The sequence below is a fragment of the Loxodonta africana genome, chromosome 10 (genome assembly GCF_030014295.1).
Source record: "Loxodonta africana isolate mLoxAfr1 chromosome 10, mLoxAfr1.hap2, whole genome shotgun sequence".
In the NCBI taxonomy this organism is placed as follows: Eukaryota; Metazoa; Chordata; class Mammalia; order Proboscidea; family Elephantidae; genus Loxodonta; species Loxodonta africana.
The window spans coordinates 64,175,068-64,197,518 of NC_087351.1; the positions used below are offsets into that span (position 1 = coordinate 64,175,068).

Here is a 22,451-nt window from a genome sequence, read left to right on the forward strand (position 1 = left end):
TGTGTCAAGATGCCAACACTAAAATTAGAAATGGAAAAGGAGATTTTAAACTAAAAAATTGGGGGAAACAAGATTAGACAAGCTTGGACTGACTGCTAGAAGTCAGAAACGAATCTGATGGTCCATTTGAGGAATTAGGGATGGCAAAGTAATCAACCTAATCAACCTATCTAATCAGACATCTGGCAAGATGGAACACAGCAGAACTGCTAAAACTAAATACATACATCCTTCTGTCCAAATGCTGGAAACTTAAATAAAAGGATAAGTTGAATATTTGGCAGCAAATAAAACGTAGAAGGAGTGTACGGGATAGGATATAATATCATCACACAGTACCACCCTAAACTTGGCAACTTGAACCCTTACCCTGGCCCTTGAGATTTATAGGACCCCACTCTGGTCTTCCTCTTGCCACACATTTCCCCAGAAGTAAGGAGACACTGGGGCCAAGAGGCTCTACTCATGCAGAGCCCATGCCCCCTCCATTCTAGACCACCTTCCAGGTACCTGGGATCACGGGATCAAATGCAGCCCAGAGCTACTTCCATGGCTGATACAGACATCTTCCCCAGGTCCACTCCCACAACGGTCAACTGGACACTTGGGCATGCACGTCCCGTGACCCAGCCTGTAGTTAGCCGGGAGGGGGTGTGTACATAGCTTGGTCATGAGGGGCTGTGTTGTCCACATTTATGCAAGTCTCTTCATGGTATTTTTTTTTTTCTTCATGGTACAATGCTGAGTCAAGGGTGGAGATTAGAAAGAGAAAGGGGGAAGGGTCTGGAGTGAGGACCTCCAATTGTACTCCTGCTCTGTCAGGTACCTATTCAAATGAAAATATATAGGAAAGATTCAATAGTAGATTTTGGTTATAAGGAACTTTATGAAAACAAAAAAGGAAGATTCATGTAAAGTTTTTCCATTACTTGGAGTGACATGGGAGAATGTTAGTGCAGGGAAGTGGTCAGAGGTGCGTGGAGAAGATTGGAGACAAGGTGTTACTGACCTGCAGTTTCCAGCCCGGAAGAAAAACTGTGGTTAAGATCACCTCCCCTAGGAATCCATGTCATCCAAAACTAGGAATCGGGGAAGCGGGGGCAACTGATATGCAAAAACCAGCCTATACCAAAACAAAAAAACCAAACCCAGTGCCGTTGAGTTGGTTCCGACTCATAGCCAGCCTATAGGCTTTGCAAAAAAAACAAAAAAACAGTTCCTGTTGAGTGGATTCCAATTTATAGCAATCCCTTGCGCGTCAGAGTAGAACTGTGCTCTATATGGTTTTCAATGGCTGATTTTTCAGAAATAGATTGCCAGGCCTTTCTTCTGAGGCACCTCTGGATGGACTCAAACCTCCAACATGTGGTTAGCAGCCAAACCTATTAACAGTTTGCGCCCAGGGACTCCAAGTGATCCAGTAAATTATGCCTGACCTGTTGGGAATTCCCTTCGCATTCCAATCCCCAAGCCAGACTCATCAAGGTGAGCTAAAATATTCAGAGAGGGGGTAGGCTTGTTGTAAGGTGTGCTCTTCAGCAGGAAGACTTTCTTCTTTCCAGATCACTGTGCAGATCCTGCTGCCTCCCAATCTTCCTCCCGTCCCCAAGTGACATTTCTTATACAGTACGATTGCCAATACTGTCTGTCAAACTAGATTAAAAAAAAAAAAAAAGAGCGACCCCTTAGCACAACTCTGGCAATTATGACAACAGGTGGTAGGCATCCATTTTTGTCAGCTCCAGCCTCTGAAACTGGCCACTCAGCAATAAACTTTACCAGGAATGGGTGTTTCTAGATGAGCCCTGCGTGTTAACTGAACGTGGAAAAATTAATAGCTAAACAGCATATCAACATTTTCTTCCAAGGCGGAGCTTGAGTAGAGAATAATGGTGTGCAGTGGTTTCAAACGGTGTCCACAAACACAGTTCTACACACTTACAAGGAACATTCCTTCCCCTCGCCCCGCCCCCTCCCCTTTCGTTTAATGGTTGCTTAAACAAATGTTATCCGTTATGGTGTTGACATAGGAAAAGACGAAGTGCTAGTAACCGAATCAAAACCGAAGCAACAGTGCAAGAAACAGCTCAGTGGTGTGCCTGGATTGGTTCTTTGGATCAACAGGCTTGCTTTTTCACTTCCTCCAAAGGACCATAATGGTCTGACTGCCAGCCGTCTTTCATGTCTGTTGTACCCTTCTCCACATCTCAGGGGACTAGGACCTCCAATTGCTTCCAACACGTCGGTTCGCATTTCTCACTGTTACCGTGACCTTCTTTCTGTGAATTTTGCTGAGGCCCCTCAGGCGTCCTCACACTCCCTCCCAGCCCTGAGCTGCAGCTAAACGCTTTCTAACCAATGTCAGGCGATCATGCGGCTTTGAAGGCGCAACTCCGAGAGCAAGAAACGCCGCTCCCGCCGGCCACCTGGCTGCGAGCAGTCCCGGGGCGCCGGCAGCACGCGCTGGGCAGCGGCCCAGCGCCGCGCCCGGCTGGTGCCTTGACCCCCTCCTCTCCCTGTCCCCGCCGGCGCGGCCGAAGGAACTCGCAGCGCCCCCGCAGGGTGTGACGAGTCGGGCCTCCGGGGCAGCTCGCAGGCGCTCGCACTTAGGACGGCCGTGACATCCCGCTTGGGCCCGCCCCGGGGCGGTGCGGGGGCGGTGCAGGCATGCGTCCCTCCGCGCGGGCTCTCTGCCCTGGAGGGCGCGGGTCGGAGAAGGAGCCACCGGCGCTGTCCGAATGAGGCAGCCGCGCCAACACTCGGGGCGCGGCGGGAGAGTCGGGGTCGCGCCTACCCTCGGCGCCGGTAAAGCGCCTAAAGGGGTTCTGGATTCCGGTCCCCCCCCCGCCCCCGCCCTTTTCCTTTAGGGCTTGGAGCACTCGGTTTCTCAAACCCTCCTCTTCCCAGGTACAAGCCAGGAGAGGAGGGCGCATCTCTCCTCTTGGGACCCCATCATGGGCAATGTGTCCAATGATTCCCAGGACGAGGACTGCGAGACTCGACAGTGGCTTCCCTCGGGCGAAAGCCCAGCTATCAGCTCCGTGATGTTCTCGGCTGGGGTGTTGGGGAACCTCATTGCGCTGGCGCTGCTGGCTCGCCGCTGGCGGGGAGATGCAGTTCATGGCGCCAGCCGCGGGAGTTCCATCTCCTTGTTCCACGTGCTAGTGACAGAGCTGGTCTTCACCGACCTGCTCGGGACCTGCCTCATCAGCCCGGTAGTGCTGGCGTCGTACGCGCAGAACCAGACTTTAGTGGCCCTGGCGCCCGAGAGCCGCGCCTGCACCTACTTCGCCTTCGCCATGACCTTCTTCAGCCTGGCCACGATGCTCATGCTCTTCGCCATGGCCCTGGAGCGCTACCTATCCATCGGGCACCCCTACTTCTACCAGCGCCGCGTCACGCGCCGCGGCGGCCTGGCGGTGCTGCCCACCATCTACGCCATCTCGCTGCTCTTTTGCTCCCTGCCGCTTCTTGACTACGGACAGTACGTCCAGTACTGTCCTGGGACGTGGTGCTTCATCCGGCACGGCCAGACCGCGTACCTGCAGCTCTACGCCACCCTGCTCCTCCTCCTCATCGTCGCCGTGCTCGCCTGCAACTTCAGTGTCATCCTAAATCTTGTCCGCATGCACCGCCGGAGCAGGAGAAGCCGCTGCGGACCCTCCTTGGGCAGCGGCCGGGTTGGCCCCGCGGCCCGCAGGAGAGGAGAAAGAGTGTCCATGGCGGAGGAGACGGACCACCTCATCCTCCTGGCCATTATGACCATCACTTTCGCCGTCTGCTCCTTGCCTTTCACAGTAAGTCACTCTGATTCCACAGCCCAGCTCTGGGCAGCGTTCTGGCACCTTTCCCTCCGACAATCACCCTTCATACCACCAAACAAAATTTCTGCAACTTGGTAAAAGATGCCCTAGTTTGTAAACCTCTATAGCCTTCCTCTCGGCTTAACTTTACTCCACTTCCTTCCTCCCCCAGCCCCAGCATAAGCGCCTCACACTGCTAGTGTTGTGCAGTAAGGCAGTCGCAGTGAAAAGGAGCCTTTGCCCTGGCCTAAGCCAGTCCAGCCCGCCACCCTAGAGTCAGAAGCCCCTGGACAGTGTCCCTGTCCCACTCGTGGCTAACCTGGCTCAGTACGGGAGGAGGAGGCAGACCCTACCACTGACACATGGTTGTCTTTGTTACACCTGCTTCCCCTGAGCTGCAGTTTGCCTCCCTATACCTTCCACCCACAGATACTAGTTCTCTATGTTTTACCTTCTGTTTCTTCCAGGGCAAAATGTGGTACCCAACCCATAGCTTTCTAGTTGCCATTGAGAATGGCTCCCTGTGAGAAGGGTCCCTTTTTCAGAAGCTTGCAAAATTCCTTATTTGTCCTAAAACTGCAGTTTACATATTGGGAGTGTAAATTGTTGATGCCATAAAATCCCAATATGTCCACAATGATTTTTAAAGAAAAGAGGGTTGTTTGGAGGAATCCCTTCCTAAGCTTTGAGATCCCTCCAGAGATGTTTGTACCCTCTTACAAAATGTCGTCTTGATGGTAGTGTCAGAAATAGATACAGGTGCTCTTAAGCTTATAGTCTTGCACTTGGTGAGCATGAAGCCACACCCAGGAATGGCGGGTTCTTGTCAGGGTTGGGAGAATTAGACATGCCCAGGACTTGCTATGATCTAGCAGGCCAAAAGGCTGCCTGGGGAACTGAAGGATGGAAGTCCAAGTTCTGGGCTGGGTGCTGTGCTAGTTTGAGGCAAATTCAGTAGTTAGTTCTATGATGCTGTTCTATAAGGCAGTACTCGGGGGTAGAGCCTGAGATGTGTCTGAGCCTGTGCTAGCCTCTTACAGAGAACTGGGACTGGGAGTTTTGGCAACCCACTTCCCAATCTTAAGGAGAGCAAGACTGACCCTGCAGGGAGTAAGCAGTGACTCTCACCTGCCACAACCTTGGAGAGAAGGAAGAGATGGAAGGTGCCTCACATTAGCAGGTGTGACTTGCAGAAACTGGAGATGTAACTTTATTCAACCTCTGATTTCCCTTACTGCTTCTAATTATTTCGTTCACTCATTCGCAGGGGCAGGGAAAGAAACAGGTTCCTAAAAGCCTAGACATGATGCTCTACTCCCCACCCTCCCCTGCCCCCAGAATTAACTTACATTCTTAGCTAAGTTCTTTTTTTCTCTGGTCCCCACTGTTCTCATATCCCCCCCCCCCACCCCCCGCCCATCCTTTGTCAGGGCATGAGCTCATCTAAATTAGTACATTATATTTTGGGGAGAATGAGATGAGGTAATAAAAAGGTGCCCTCCTACAAAAAGAACTAGAGCTGTGGGAGACTGTATCTCCCATTCTGCCCAGAGCAGGGGAGCTTGTGCAGCAGAAATGCTGTGATATGGAAACCAACATGGCTTCTACTCTTTTGTCTTGTTTTGCTGGTAAAAACAAAAAAAACAAAAACTGCTGCTGTCGAGTCGATTCCGACTCATAGCAACCCGATAAAGAGCCTTGTAATTACATTATGGGCTAAATCAAGTTTCCTGGGTGATGCAAATGGTTAAGTGCTCAACTACTAGATGAAAAGTTTGCCGTTCAAACCCACTCAGAGGTGTCTTGGAAGATAGCCTTAGCAATCTGCTTCCAAAAGGTCAGAGCCCTGCACTCCTTGGAAACTCTGTGAGGCAGTTCCACTCTGTCCTATTGGGTCACAATGAATTGGAATCAACTTGATGGCAACGGATTTTGGTTTTTGAAGCCCTTTAGAGAAGGAGAGCAGGGGCATAAAGGCCTCCCCTTTGACCGTGATGGACCCACTACATAAACTGTTTCTTTTTTTAAATAGAGGCAGTGATTCTCAACAGGTTCTTCTGTTTTCACTTAAACTTTCTTTTTATCATTGTTGTTATTTTAAAGTCTGCTTATATAATGTTTTTCCTCATTTCATATTAGGCCACTGGCAATTCCAGAGTTGCCACATGGAAGGGACTTAGAGCCAGAAGTCTGATTAGAATGGGTGGAGGAGTAGGGACTTGCTTTGAAGCTGTGTTTTTATTTGGATTGCCTATTTATGGCTTAACGAGCCCTGAGGGTGCAATGGTTAAGTGCTTGGCTGCTAACTAAAAGGTCAGTGGTTCGAACTCACCAGCCACTCCATGACAGAAAAGACCTGGTGATCTGCTCCCACAAAGAGTACACCCTAGGAAACTCTATGGGGCTGTTCTACTGTGTCCTATAGGATCACTTACGAGCCAGGATCAACTCAACAGCACACAACAGCAACATGTATGGTTTAGGAAAGCCTGATGAAGATTATGAGAGGGCTTTAGCTCCCCCAAGCTATCCCTTGGCATTGACATCAGCAAATATTAAACATGTTTCCTTCTGCATATATGCACGGCAAAGATTCTCAGAAAAGGAGCAGGAGAAAACCTTAGTATGAATGTGATTAGAAAGCCAGCTAAGCTGACTTCTTTCCATGAGGCTAACATGATTCATGTTATTCAGATAAACTATAATCGCTAGCTACAAAACAGATATTTGAACTATACCTTAAGTGGGAAGTACCAGATCATCTCTAAATAAGGAAACTTACATGGACCACTGACTAATTTTATTTTGCCAATAGATTATTGTTGTTGTTAGGTTGTGAGGTGCTATCGAGTTGATTCCAACTCACAGCTACCCTATAGGACAGAGTAGAACTGCCCCATAGGGTTTCCAATGAGTGGCTGGTAGATTTGAACTGCTGACCTTTTGGTTAGCAGCTGAGCTCTTAACCACCAGGGCTCCAATAGATTATTAGCAATAATTATTGTCCTGCATTTACATAGCACTGTAACCCTTATGAAGTGCTACTCCTGTTTATTTCTTGGAGGGTTTATTTGACAGTTCAAAACTTACCACTACTATTTGATTCTTACATTCTGCTATTCTGAAAAGCTTGGCATGTGTCCCCGCCACCCTACCACCAGGCAGGCATCATTTCTACACATCCTGATTGCAGGGGTGGGGGTAGACACTTAGATGCGGCAAAGGCTCCTGGCTGCCTTCAGAAATGCTGTACCTTTAACAGAGCACAGTCCAACAGAAATACAGAGTGAGCCCACAAATGTGAACTACATATGGAATTTAAGTTAAAAAAGAAACAGGTGAAATTATTTTTTTATTATTGTACTTTAGATGAAGGTTTACAGAACAAACTAGCTTCTCATTAAACAGTTAGTGCACATATTGTTTTATGACACTGGTTAACAGCTCCACGACTTGTCAAAACTCTCCCTTCTCAACCTTGGATTCCCTATTACCAGCATTCCTGTCCCCTCCTGTCTTCTAGCCCTTGCCGCTGGGCTTGTGTGCCCCTTTAGTCTCATATTGTTTTATGGGGCTGTCTAATCTTTGGCTGAAAGGTGAACCTCAGGAGTGACTCCATTACTGAGCTAAAAGGGTGTCTGGGGGCCAAACTCTCAGGCTTTCTCCAGTCTCTGTTGGGCCAGTAAGTCTGATCTTTTTTGTGTGAGTTAGACTTTTGTTCTGCCTTTTTCTCCAGCTCTGTCAGGGACCCTCTATTGTGATCCCTGTCGGAGCAGTCAGTGGTGGAGGTTGGGCACCATCTAGTTGTGCTGGAGTCAGTCTGGTGGAGGCTATGGTATTTGTGATCCATTAGTCCTTGAAATTGTTTTTTATCATATATCCAAAATATCAATTCAAAATGTAATCAATGTAGCATAACTATTAATGAGATATTCCAACTAATTTTCTTCCTTGTGTCCCCCAAAATACTAGCAATTCACCCTATTTCTGCCTTGCTCCTTCCTCAGGATAACAGAGCTGTTCCAAGTGGGAGACTAGTCTATTCCACAGTACTCCAGTAGTGGGGGAAGGAGGGGAGTTGGAGATATAGGAAACCTCATCACTAACTTTCAGAAATATTAATGTCAGCCATTATCCCAAGGTGGGGGCAGAATTACTCTTCCTTCAACAGTGCCAATCTAGGGTGTTCAAAGTTTGGGAAGTGAAACTATGAAAATGTGAATTGCCCAGCATCTGGTAGCAAAGTCACATTCAACCTCATATATCATCATTATCAACATCAAAATGGCAACATTTTTTAGTGCTAAATTTTATGTAACTCATTATCTCCACAACCCTGTAAAGCAAGTAGTATTATTGTTCCCATTTTACAAATGAAGCAAATAAATTGCCCTGGGTCCCACAGCTAATAAGTAGTGGAGCCAGGATTCAGAGTTTGAGCATGAAGCCCATTCTTTTAACTAAATACTATCAAAGAGAAAGTATTCATTTGGGGTGACACAGAGAGATTAATCCCGGATTTCATAAGAAGATTGTGAAGATATTATAAATGCCTGGACCACTTTGCTCTTAATTCCAGCTTGTTAGCTTTAAAAATAAAGTGGCAAAGGCCTTTTTCTCCATGTTAGATCAAGGGGCCTAAGCTAGGGCCAAGTGCGTGATCCTCTTTGTGTTTTCCACAGGCCTATGAAACAAAAGTCTGAGACTGAAATTTTAGGTGATTGGCTAATGTAAATACTGGTCTCAATTAAGAAATAATCAGATTATCCCTCATATAAAATCTTTCTGGGGTAGATATAAAATATTTAAGTGATAAACAAGCATGTGGAGTTGAGGAAATGGCATTATTTTGGCTGTCCAATATGAAATCATGCTTAGGTCCAACCACATATTCCAGACTATTTATGCACTAACGGTATGTGGTATAAATTAATAAATTCCTCCTTATGTTAATCAGCTGTTGTCATCGTTTCACAGAGATAAATAGAAACTCTTTCTTCCAGAAATAGAATGCAACACAGGAAATTCATCAGACCTCCATTCTTGCCTCACATACTGTTTGTGCCTTACTTTCCAACTCACATCAAGCCACTTTCTCACCACTTTACTAATAATTGTGGCTAGCTTCTGGTCATTTTTAAATGTTTTCCAAATGCCATTAGGATAAAGTACTTAGGCATTTCATTCACTTCTAAAATTTCAAGAGTGAAGCACTGACTCATTCTCATCTTTAGCCATTCCTTAGGGCTATTAATTTCTAGGTAAATCTGATTAGCGGAAACGTGATCTTTGCAATACATAACAAACTAAATAGTACTGGAGTTTCCTGGTCATTCCTGGTACTCTTTATGTAAAATGTAATATGGTTAAAGAGTACCAGGATAACGATTGTAAGGATGGCACAGGTCCGGGCAGTGTTTCGTTCTGTTGTGCATGAGGTTGCTGTGAGTCGGAACAAACTCGACGGCACCTAACGACAACAACAACAATATTGTTGGGGGTTGAAAAATGATATGGAATTGGCTGATTACATATATGCAAAGGATCACAGTTCTAACAGGGATGAAACAGAAATCCGGAAATCTCTGTGTATAACCACAATGACCTTTGCCTAATGATATTTGAAGTTGATGTCCGTGAATAACTGGAAGGTCCTTTATCATTGATATATCACTAATTATGGATTTGAAGATTATTGAAAAAGTTTTAGTATATGTCATCTTTTAAGAGAAAGTTCCTGTATATGAGTGTTTTCATTTAACATATTTTCCTTTGCCATTTGATATTATGAAATGGCAGTTGTGAATAAAGACACAACTGGACTAGTTTTTAAAATTTAGATGGCAAGAACCATACTCCTTTTCCCAAAAGAGAAGTTGTACATCATGTTGACACCTTTGGTCAAATTTATTATCACTGCTGTTTCAGATGATAAGGACAGGTCCTTGGCGTAAAGAAAAACAACATTTTGGGATGGTATATTTCTTCTTTAGTATGTCAAGAGCCCATCGTAATATTGTGTTTAAAATAAAATGAAAAAGAATAGAATATGGTGGGGAATTGATCTCCTGAGATAGAGTTTCAGGAAGGTAATCAATGGGTCTCTTTCCAGCTAGATGATTAAAAAAAAAAAGATGATTAAGACCCAATTAATCTGCACCTTAGTCTGCTTAGTTCCCATGGCTTCTCCTGTCCTCTATTTTGAAGTTTCTGACTACCACTTCCCATCCATATCTTAAATTCATGTCCACTATGCTTCAACTTACATGACCAAGCTCCATTTTTCTGAGAGTATTTGGCACCTAAAATTGCCCCTCACTAACAGATAACTAGATTGAAGAATCCGGCATTAGGACATATGCATGATGGGGAGGGCTAGGGTATAGGAAAAATGCATTTGGGGGAGGCTGAAACTTCCTCTAGACCAGGGTTCTTAACCAGAGCTCATGAACAGTACATGAATCTCTCCAAAATTGTTTCAAACTTTCATGTTTACTTGAGTCCTGGGTAAAGGGTTCACAGTGTCCATCATTTTTTCAAAGAGTTAAGAGGCACCGCCCTGGGATACATAGTCACAGAGCTCTAAACCCTAGCATTATCTCTTTTTTTTCCGGCACTGCTCCCTGGCATCTCTGAAGCACAAGGTAGAAGACTCTCTAGTTCTGCAGCCATAGCTATATCCTAGTCTTTCCTTCTAAAGGGAAATAGACTCCTGTTTCCCTCCACCCAAAACACCTGTGATTTTGGAGGAATTTCTTTAAAACATCCTATGCCTGGAAGACAGTCTTCCAAAAAGAGATTTTCTGAAGAATGAATTATACAGAGCCTATCGCCAGGATACCCTAATGTCTTTCAGAAGGCACGTAAGTATAGACCAATCTATGCTGAATTTAGCTGTGGAAATGTACAAAGGAAAAAGCAAGTCTCCAGTTAGTTACAGCCATGATTTTAAAATCTGTGAACACGAGCAGTGATATCCACAAACCTTTGTTGACACCTTTGAAGAGAAGTCTCCTACAGGTGTAGAATTCAGCCAATCGACTGTGAATTTCATGTGAAACTTTCCAGTGTAGGCTTTTTATGTGGACGGTGGCAGAGTGTATTCTGGTTGGAAGTAAACTCCTAGTCATCCTATAGGGCAGTGTAGAACTGCCCCACAGGGTTTCCAAGGAGTGGATTTGGACTGCTGACCTTTTGGTTAGCAGCTGAGCTCTTAACCACTGAGCCACCAGGGCTCCAAAGGCAGAAAAGTAGCTCAAATAAACAGTACCCACTCAGTGCCATAATGAGATTTTCCATGAGAAGTTACAAGGTTTCCACAGAAGGCAGTGCTAAAATAACACTAATTCTTATCTATACTGCTTTGTAGGTGTCACAACCACCTACAAAGCAGTGTGTTCTTAGCAAAGCCCCGTACAGACAGCCTGCCCTAAGGAATTTAAACTCACTTTGACTCATTTAGATTAGCACTTGGTTGTTCCTCTCATAGCAAATATTTTAGTAGTGTATACAAAAAGATGTATAAATTATACCAACCCTTAAAACTGAATTCTACAGTATCACTGAAACATTATTAATTTATTGATTTATATCCTTTGTGTCAGCCTTTAATTAAAAACCCAGGATCCACAAGACCAAAAATGGTGAACCCTAGGCAAAAGACAAGAACCAAAGGAAAATAAGAGGAGATAGGAGAAAAGAAAAAGCTTACATCAAGAACTTCAAGGTTCACTGAAGTGTTCTTTTTGCCAACTGTAGGCATTGTCTTCTATAAAATATTAGCAATCTCCAGAAATGCAAATTTAAGCAATTCTAAAAATTACCCAGCATAGTAAATGAAAAAGGAGAGGGAACAAATAGTACAGAATTGCTTCATATTCTAAAGCTATTCACTTCTCATTATGCTGTCACACTTACACCAGGAACTACGGTATAAGTTACTTTCCACTGAAAGCCTGACTCATCTTCCCTGGTGAAGCTGACACCAGAATGCTAAGCCCTCTCTATATGTTCCATCTTGGCTGGCCAATTCAGTGTGATCACATTGCTTCACTAAACTAGATCATAAACTCACCTACAAACCTTTTCTACAAGAGTGCTCAGTTTATTTATATACTATATATATATAGTATATTTTATATATATATAGTATATAATATATATACACATATATATAAACACACACATATATTTACATACATATAAATGGTGCAACAGTTAATTGTTCAGCTGCTAATGGAAAGGTTGATGGTTTGAACCCACCCAGTGGCTCTGTTGGAGAAAGACCTAGCAATCTGCTCCTATAAAAATTACAGCCTAGAAGAGCTTATGGGGCAGTTATGTTCTGTCACATAGGGTCATTGTGAGTTAGAATTGACTTGATGGCACCTAATAACAACAATATATGTATGTGTGTGTGTGTGTGTTTATGTGTGTATATATATGTGTGTGTATATGTATGCATATATGTGTGTGAGTGTATATGTATAGCCGTTAATATATTTTCATCTATCAGACTTATGCACACCATTATCCTGAACTTCTAACCTCTGAAATCACTCCCTGTTTACAGTCAGATTCCAGTAAACAGGCTGATCTTTGTGGACAGTAGTTAAGTAGTAGTTAGCTAGCATCTGGAAGATCATTTTGAAATGATTCCTTGGAGATATGAAAAAGACTAGTGTATAAACAAAATAAATTTTTAATAAGATGTAGTAAACAAACATTTAAGCTGTGGTTTGAGCTTTCAGATACCACTAAGTACTATATATTTCGCATCAAAAATAATTTAGCTGACAAGAAAACGATCGTTCTGTTGCATGTCCCAACCTAACTTTCATCTTCTCTCTATAATCTGGGAACTCCACCATCAATTCATCTTTTTCCTTACCCACCTGCCAAGTCTTTTTCTCCATTCCCTATGCCAAGATTCTCTGGCATAAACACCTATGGCTGCCAAACCTTCCTGCTGTTGTCCTAACATAAGCAACCTGAAGATGGCTACTCTGCTCCCTCCCTGCAATTTGCTTTGTATATCCAGGTGCCAGATGTCTGCAGAGTAAGTAAATAAATCATTCCTTCTTCTGGTCAAGAAGAGTGGAAGAAAGAGGGAATAGCTCTCTAATTCATAGGCTACCATTGGTAAGAAGGTCCCTGGAGCATTGTAAAGAACTGGTTTTAAATGACTGGGTGTGATTTATATTTGTTTTCCTCTTTTCTGTAAGTTATATGGAAGTGTTAAAAAGAATCAAGCATGCACTGTTCCACTCCTTTCAATCTGGCCAAGAAGTCCTGTAACTTCCTAAATATCTAAGTACTCAGCTCAAAGCTGGTGTACTAGTTTGAATACATTGATCAACATGAAGATGTGTAAGCTTTCTGATGTTTAGGACATTGTTCTAAGGACCTGTGCTCTAATACAGGTGACCTGATACAGCACACAGTAAGCACTGCATTGGCAGCAGGAGAGTTGGAATCTGTGCCGAACTCAGCCACTAACGACCTGGGAACTTGGGCAAGTCACCTAACATCTCTGTGCCTCGGTGTCCCCATTGATAAAATGGAGATAATAACAAATAACTCACGGAGCACTTACTTTGTCAAGCAGTGTTTTAAGTATCTCAGACATAGTACTTTTCATCATCCTCACAACAATCCTATAAAGTAGATACTGTTATTATTCTCCCCCATTTTAACGACAAGGAAACCGAGGTACACAGAGGTTAGATTTCTTACCTACAGTCCCAAAGCTGTATGTGGAGTCAGGATTCAAACCAGAGAGTCCGATAGCAAGAACCTGTACTCCCACTGACTCCTTTGCTGCTTCCCCTAGCTCAATGAATTGTGATAATTAAATCAGATGAAGTATTTGGAAATAAATTAACATGATGCTATTAATCTTCTTGAAATTCACTTACTCGTGTGTTAAAAGGAGACAATACCATTTCAAAGTTTTAGTAAGGAGTAGGAATAAGCAGATATAACAATGAGTACAATTTATGATACACATGTATTATGTATACATATATTAGATTATTCATCAGTGGTAACTACTAATATTATTACTATTGATATTATTAAAATAATTTTATTAGGTGCCAAGAAAAGTTTATTCATCTCCCTCTGTTCTCAGTGAAAAGACTGGAACATTGTGTATGATGTTCATGCTAATTATAAGCCACAGAAAACATCCTTTCATTGAGTTCAAGAGAAAAAAAATTCATTATGTTACAATTTACATAAAGAAGAAGAGTGGGATTTTGCTCCCCCCCACCATCCCCACCACACACAAAATAGTTTCCACTTTTATATCTGAAGAAATAGCATAATGTGACCTGTGCTTGTCCACTGCTGTAAGACTAACGTCATTTTTCCCCTCTGCTTCTTACAGATTTTTGCATACATGAATGAAACCTCTTCCCGAAAGGAAAAATGGGACCTCCTAGCTCTTAGATTTTTATCAATTAATTCAATAATTGACCCTTGGGTCTTTGTCATCCTTAGGCCTCCTGTTCTGAGACTAATGCGTTCAGTCCTCTGTTGTCGGGTTTCATTAAAAACACAAGATACTGCACAAGCTTCCTGTTGAAAACAGATTCCAGTAAACAGGCTGATCTTTGTGGACAGTAGTTAAGTAGTAGTTAGCTAGCATCTGGAAGATCATTTTGAAATGATTCCTTGGAGATATGAAAAAGACTAGTGTATAAACAAAACAAATTTTTAATAAGATGTAGTAAACAAACATTTAAGCTGTGGTTTGAGCTATAGATGTGTTGACAAGGCACTTCACAGAAAGTGTCAGAAAGGAACTATAAAATCTACCCTTAATGAGCATGTTATGTGGCCTTTAAAAGAACAGTCAACTGCATTTAAGATCTAATTGCCTTTAGATTTAAGCTTCCTGGTGAATGAGAAAGCATGTGGTTTTGCAATTTGTTTAAAACCCGAAATAGTTACTGTCTCTTCTATTTTAATCTTCTATGCTACTACATTATAAACGTCTATATAATGTACTACATTATATGGTGTACAGTCAGACCAGATAAAACTTTATTTGTATTCTCTAGGAAGTCAATATGTGGTAGCAGCCAAGGCTACTGTCTCGCGATGACTTAATGAATCCTTTATTTGGACAATGAAGTTGAAAATTTTAAGCACTTTTTATTGTAAGGTCTGTGTATGTGCAGTACTTTCTTGTCACTACAGTATTACTCTTAGAAGAGTGGGCTTACTTGGTAAACATCTTGTCAGCTTTTTTTGCTATTTCTCCAGGAGCTATGTGTGAAACTGTGAGGTTATTTTACAAACCCAGTTGTGCTAACAATAATCAAGAAAGCCTAAGGAATTTTCCTCTCGACAAAAAATAATAGGTTATTAAGAGAGTAAATTCTGACTAATATTCTTCATTCTGTTTCCAAGGGAGGATATATGTGACTATGTCTTAAGCCAGATATTGGGGTTAAAAACTGAAAAATCTGGTCAATACTTCAGATACACTGGTACTCTTTTAATGCTGATGTTGGGGTCATGACTACCATGTAATCTTTATGAGATGACTTTGTCATAGCAAAATTCATCTGTCTATATTTTTATTTAGGGAACAGAGTTTGACTCATATAGGAAATCATGTAACAATGAGTCACATCTTAACATATTTCTAAATCTGAATGTTTAGCATGGTGTAAACTCAGCATCAAAATATTTCAGTGAATTTGCACTGAAAAAAAATTTTTTTAATCATATTTTAGTTACTGTGTAAACTCATCTGAAATGTTACAAAAATAAACTATAAAATAAAAGTTTGAAAGTGAAATAGCATTTAATGAACCCCCAATAATATTTTATAATTAGCATAAGCATAATATCTTTTAAGTAAGATGAAAATGGGAAAAATATATTTAATTTGTCAGGTTTTTAAAGCGTGGTTGCTTTGTAATTAGAGATTAAAATATTCAATATAGTACTTGGTATTTATTTTTTCTTTCAGTTTTTACCCTTCCGGCATGATCTTTTAAATAGTAGAATAAAACTTACCTTTTGCAGTGAGTATAAAAAACAAAAAACTGATATTAATTTTTACCAAAGTCTTATTGAGTTGTTTACCTTAAACAATTTCCTGTAAGTAGCTATCAAACTAGATGATCATTTAGTGATTTCAAACCAATCTAGGTGTCAGTATACTTTGACACAAATAATCTATGTCAAATCAGCTCTTAAGTTAAAAAGAATAAATAAATGGTTCCCTTTTCTATAAATCTAAACAAACCAGGCAAAATTTAACTTAACTAAAATCTGAACATGTAAATAAATCTTCCTTGTCTACCAGGCATTCTAAAGTTAAGATACCATTCTAAATGGGACAAATTAGGCCCATGGGTAATTCCTAAACATAAAATTCTGAAGTTACTTTGAATCTAGAATATTGATGCCTTTTATCAGATGACATTTTCCCCCCCTCCAAATGAAAATGGTAACTACAGTTCTTCATCCTACCTCACCATCCAAAAAAAAAAATCTGGAATGATGCCCAAGAACTGAAAAAAAAAAAAAAAAAGGCAAAATTGGACGTAATATCACTGGCGGGAACAAAATGATTCACTCTGGGAGCCCAAAATATAAGAACTAAAGACATTTATTTGAGAACTTATAGATGTCTAGGCTTTGTTTCTTCATGAACTCCCAAACTGTACACTGTGTTAAAAGACTTAATCCTGCTCTTTCATTTTCACCAATACATACACCACCAAAAACCAAACCCACTGCTCTCAAGTCGATTCCGACTCATAATGACCCTATGGGACAGAGCAGTACTGCCCCATAGAGCTTCCAAGGAGCAGCTATTAAATTTGAACTGCTGACCTTTTGGTTAGCAGCCAAGCTCTTAACCACTGAACCACCAGGGCCCTAATATATACACAGTAGGAATTTAAACCCTGGTGGTCTAGTGGTTAAGTGCTACGACTGTTAACTAAAGGGTCAGCATTCGAACCTGCCAGGCGCTCCTTGGAAACTCTATGGGGCAGTTCTATTCTGTTCTATAGGGTCGCTATGAGTCGGAATTGACTTGATGGCAATGGGTTTTGGGTTTGGGGAGGAATTTAAAGAGAAAACCGTATATGATAGTCAATCACCTACTATTAATTGCAATTTAAAGGTAACTTAAAAAAACTACTTAGATATAAAAATGTTTCCTTTCTAAAAATTCTGTCACAGCAAACATACCTGTTTAAGTTATTGACTCATTTTCAAGTTAAATAAACAGAATTTAGCCTGATACATTAGAGAACTGAACTGTGATGAAAGAAGACCTAGATTTTATTCTCAATGCCCCCCTCCCCCCCTCCCCTGCCAATGGAATGAAAAGGTGGAAAGAAACTGGAGTAGATATTCACCTCAGTGCCAGCCCTAACTTTAGGCGTTCAGATATAGGATGGGCTCAAACCGTCTGTTCTGAACTGAGTTGTTCCTGGGTGGCTCACAGTGGCCCAGGTCATCTTTTCCGAGAAAGAACTGAGGAAATATGGTGCTAAATTGCAGTCTCACGTCTCCAAAGATCTCACAGGGACCTGAGTTTGGTTAGAAGCTGTAGAGAGCCTTCAGAAGACCTGAATCTCGAGGTGGCTTAGACCAATGACAACCTAGAGCCAGTCCAAAAAAAAAGCTCCAGAAATCACGCCAACCCAAAACCACAATGCTGGCAGAAGGCCCTGAGCCGAGGATTGTCCTAATGTTAGTGTCAAGTCAGCTCTGATTTGATCCAAGAAAAAACAAAATATTCAGGTTCAGAATTTGATGAACTTGAAAGGCAGAGAAAGTCACTTAGCTTTCACTTAGGTAGACGTTTTATTATTTCACTTAGCTTAAGCCAAATTTAGTGGTTTCCTGAACTTAGGAAGAGTCCCTACTCAAACCAAATGAGTACTTTATACACGTAGACTTATAGCACCTATGCAGTACAGGTGGTGTTGCAACTTGAATATTTGATAACTGTCTCCTGCCTTCATCAAACACTTAGCCCCACTGGATTTCCTGTCTGGGTGCACATTTGCAACATACCTCCAATCACCCAACAGCATTATAATTGAATTTTTTTTATTTAGAAAGCGTTTTGAGCACCTGAAATATACACTATGGAAATAAATATTATTTTAAATATTCATTAAAGCTACAGTCTAATTTATACATGGGGCAAAGGCCATGTATTGGGCATTACTTTTTATTTCAAAAAGTTCCTTTTTTTCCTGCTAGCTTTTGTGATTTTTTTTTTTATGGTAAGCAAATTTTCTTGAATTATATTTTTTTTATTTCCTACAAAATGTATGTACTATTAAAGATCAATTTTGGTCGTTTAATTCTGTGATCCATGTTATTTTATTTTTAAAAATATGCAGAGTCAAATATAGTCATTCCTAAAAAAAAAATCAATGAGTGGTTGGGCAGAGAGAAATGGCACACTCAAAAGGATAATTAAGGAATATTTATGAAGGGACTATTTATAGAGGGATGGGCAAGGTGAAGGGAATCAACAAGGGATAATGAGAGAGCCCAGGGTTAGCAACCCAGGAAGTTATTGCCACTCCTAGGTCTGAAGCAGTTACTAGAAACCAGTGAGAACTGTAGAAGTTACCACCAGACAAAAGCTGTGGTCTTCAGTAGAGAAACAGCTACTGCCAAACACAGAGAGAGAACCTGGAGGACTTCTCCTACCCTTTGGTGTTCTGCCTATTCCTCGCATTAGTCAACAAAGCTGGAACCCAGAGAGCAAGGGGTGATGCAGTCTGTGAAGCACAAACCATGAGTGAAGAGTAGATCTTGAGGGGCGATTGAAGAATATGCAGCATAAGTACATTAAAAATGTTTTTTTTTTTTTAATTGCACCAACACAAAAATTAGAACAGCAAAGTCGGCAGTCCCTCTTCTCACCTTTTATTCTAAATAGATGTACCCTAGAAGGCTTGGAGAATACGAATCCATCTGTATGGAAGGGAGTAAAGTATTATAGATTCCTTTTCCAAAATGCTTGACCCTGCTTCCTTATGGCTCAACATTTATAGTTACCTAACTCCAGAGGTAGATTGTGTGGTTGGAAGACAGAGAATCAGACTGAAGCAACTTTCTGTCCCTCCTCCACCCCACAGCAATACAGAATAATCGCTATTCTTAAGCAGATTGAGAGGCAATGAACACTGGTTTAGAAATGAAGCCTTATTTTTAAGGACTGCTTTTTTTTTTTTTTACCAAGTGAGAAAATCTCGAAAGGCTTCACTTAACAGTGCTGAGGTCAGGCCATATTCCCAAACTTAACATAGCTCAGAATGGTTTACATAGCTATTGTAGAGTGTATGTACTAATTTAGCAATTCTGCATAGTCTAAAAGGCCAATAAAAAAAATCAAGGAAAAGCAAATTTTAACAAAGTAGAAAAAGGTTGGGCAACATGTAGTTCCCAAGGCCATCACCAATGTTGCCCTTCCTGCTACCACAGAATTTGTCTTTACTCCTTTACCCACCCTACTTCATCCCCTTCCATACCACCCTCTTCCTAGCACAGACTGTCTTCTCTCCTCCTGCCACTGGGTCCTGTTTTCTTTGATGCACACATTCAACCTTGCTCCTTTCAGTAAAATCAAGACTTAGCCAGTAAGTTAAAGATCTGTCTCACTGCTGGAGTTTTGTCAGACAAGTTATTTAACCTCTCTCATCTCAGTTTCCTCACCTATAAAATGAAGATAATAAAATTACCCACCTCCTTAATCATTTTGAGAATTGATTGAGTAAATGCAATCAGGCCACTTAACATGGTGCTTGGAGAGGGTAAATGCTAATGTTAGGAATTAGTATTATCCTAGATGTACAGTTCAGTGGACCCTCTGACCTCTTCACACCCATCTGGCCCAGATTTCTGGTTCTCAGTGGTGGCGGTGGTGGCAGTGGTGGTGGTGGTGGTTTGTTAACTCTGGGTAACTGTCAGGAATGATGATAAGCATGAGGGAAGAGTCTGTATTTCAGAGAATGGAATGAAGGTGGGTATATGTGAAAGAACGTAGAGAAATGTAAACATAAATAGAGGAAGACTGAGATTCAAACAGAGAGGGAAGAAAAAATACCACATGATTATAATGTTGACTCTACATTTCCGTACATGTACACATAAGACTATGTTCAAAATTTTAAGATGGATAATTTTTAATTAAAAAAATTAAATAAAAGTTGAAATAAATTTTTTCTTAGGCTGTCCTTGCTGAAACTAATTTTAATACTAAAGTAAGATCTATTACTCTGGCATATAATTATACCTTCTATTCAGGTACCGCTATATACATTCACATCAGCATTGCTAGTAACCACATAGTTATTTTTTTGGTATAGATGTATAAAAACTAATTTGATCAATCCCCGGTGGTTAGACATTGGTGTTCATAACAAATGCTTCAGTGAGTATATTTGTAGATAACTCTTTGTATATTTCCCTGTTTGGTTTATTAGAATTCATGAATATTTTTTAGGGTATCTGATCAGCAATCAGAGCCCTGGTGACACAGTGGTTAAAACCTCAGTTGCTAAACAAAAGAAATGATAGGGCCTAGAATAGAACCCTCAGGAACCTAGAATTTTGAGGTCAGCTTGTTCAAACTCTTAGATAACTATGGAATTCCCTTAAAAAAAAAGTATGCATGCTCCTTCCACCCCCATTAATAATGTCTTTTCTTCTGTCTGCATGTTTCTACTACCCATTCTTCACTCCCAGGACCAGGACACAAAACATGGCCCTTTCCCCCACAATAGAGTCAAGGAGGGGTAGCAAAAGGGAGCAGCACAGGGACATGATACATTATTCAAACAGAATATTTTGTGTGTTGGGAAACACAACTCTATCATCAAACTGAAATCTGCTTCGTGTCATTTACACACCCATCTTCTAAAGATTCTCAACATAGCTCCAGTACATGTGCCACAAGATGGCCTTTCAAGTTCCTGAAACCAGCACCCAAGACTTCTCTAAGCAAAGTATTTCTGATTTCCTCAGGGGTTCTTTATATGACATTGTTTCTAGACACTTCACCATTTTGATGCCCTCTTCCAGATCTTATCCAAGTTACCAATGCTCACCTTAATATGTAGAGCCAGAACCAAACACAAATAATTCTAAACTGATCTTACCAGTCACTAGTGCTGACATGTCAGTTGCTGGCTTGACCTGGACATTATATTTCTATTAATGCAACTCTAGATTACAAAGCTTTCATAGCAACCAGGTCACACTAACCTTCAACAAATGTAAGAAGCAACAACATCCCACTTTACATAGAAGAAAACTGGGCATGCAGAGGTGAAGTGAGTTGGTCATTAATGACATCCTCATAAGGTACCTTATGATGTGCTTGATCCTGCCAACCTGTGACCACGCAGTCACTCGGTTTCTGTCTTGCCAGTAAGTTCTTGGATAGACTCCATAGACTAGGGCTGGGGAGCTTTGGGCTTGTTAACTGAACCTGGTCTTTTCTGTTAATAACTTGGCCCTTGAGGTGATGTGGAACTAGATGCCAGTGCTGTAGCCCGGAGACATTTTCCTTCAAAAATGAAACTTGCTGCTTTCAGTTATGAAAGGATATTTTTACTAGAGTTAGCTGGCCAATACTCATCTCAGCCCAAAGAGTGTGCCTGACATGTCCTGATAAAATAAACATTTAAAAATTGCAACAGCTGCACAATTAAACCTTTGAAGACATAGTTGAGACTATCTCTCAGCTCTTAAAGAGCAGCTCAATATGTCTACACTGAAAAGTGTGCAGACGAACAAGCCAAAACAACCTAGACTTTTGAAAACCCAACATTAATTTTTTATGCTTTTAAAAATAAATGTCCTCATGTTACTTGTAAAATGAAAGACACAATAACCAAAACACTGCAGGCTGCATATTGTGGTGTACTACTCTTTGACCTGTAAAAATAAATCTTCCTGGTGTGAGTAGGTGTTCCGATAAAAGAAGAGTAGGCTTAACTATAAACTAGAGATCTTTATTCTCTTTACTACCTATTATGGTGACTGGGGAGTTGGACACCCACTTCTGAGAGGAAAAGCTAGCTTAGATGTCCACATCTTTCCATGAAATTCCAGTTTGGAACGCTAAGGAAGGTGGAGAGTCAGATTTCTGTCTTTCTTCTATGAATTTTCTCTGTGTTCTTAATGAAGTTACAGTGAACCATAATGGTTGTAAAGAAATACTAAGGGGGGAAAGAAGTAAAAAATGATCCTGTGTTATCAGTATTAAAGACTTTTAAAATAATAAGGTCTTGCCTTTAGTTTGTCTATCTGAATATGTTAAAATACAACTAATTGGAGTACTGTGTTAATGGGAATTTTGGATTAAGAGAAGTCATATGGAAAAAAAATGATAACTAATTTTAAACCAACACACTGAAGGGTTACGTCACTTGCCAGGGTCACACAGCAAGGAAGGAGGTTGGAACTGGGATAGGAATGCAGATGTCCAATCAGTGAGATCTTTGTTTTATATGATCTGCCTCCATCACCTGGGCCTCCCACCGCCACCGCCCCCCCCACCACCAATCTTTCTCCCCCTGCCCCTTGGCCTCACTGGCCAACGTGCTGTCCCTGGAGCACACAGTGAAAGTTTCTCTCTCAGGG

The 22,451-nt window shown here is 41.4% G+C and overlaps 1 protein-coding gene and 1 long non-coding RNA gene across 4 annotated transcripts in view; one reads left to right on the plus strand and one right to left on the minus strand.

Annotated features, from left to right (window-relative positions):
• Positions 1-710: 710 nt before the first annotated feature.
• LOC111750158 (uncharacterized) lies at positions 711-2,488 on the minus strand. Its single transcript, XR_002785305.2, has 2 exons — positions 1,010-2,488; positions 711-826 (listed from the first exon to the last, which is right to left on the minus strand). It is a non-coding gene; the product is annotated as an uncharacterized LOC111750158 (long non-coding RNA).
• Positions 2,489-2,703: 215 nt separating this feature from the next.
• PTGER2 (prostaglandin E receptor 2) overlaps positions 2,704-22,451 on the plus strand; it is a 53,718-nt gene continuing 33,970 nt past the window's right edge. Inside the window, exons 1-3 of one of the 3 annotated variants that reach the window (XM_010588894.3) lie at positions 2,715-2,805; positions 2,908-3,797; positions 14,194-16,363. In XM_010588894.3, the coding sequence (XP_010587196.3) occupies positions 2,739-2,805; positions 2,908-3,797; positions 14,194-14,391 (1,155 nt within the window). In that variant the 5' untranslated portion in view covers positions 2,715-2,738 and the 3' untranslated portion in view covers positions 14,392-16,363. Of the gene's footprint in view, positions 2,806-2,907; positions 3,798-14,193; positions 16,364-22,451 lie in introns of those variants that run through there. The other 2 variants (XM_064292477.1, XM_064292478.1) reach the window with 2 other exon arrangements.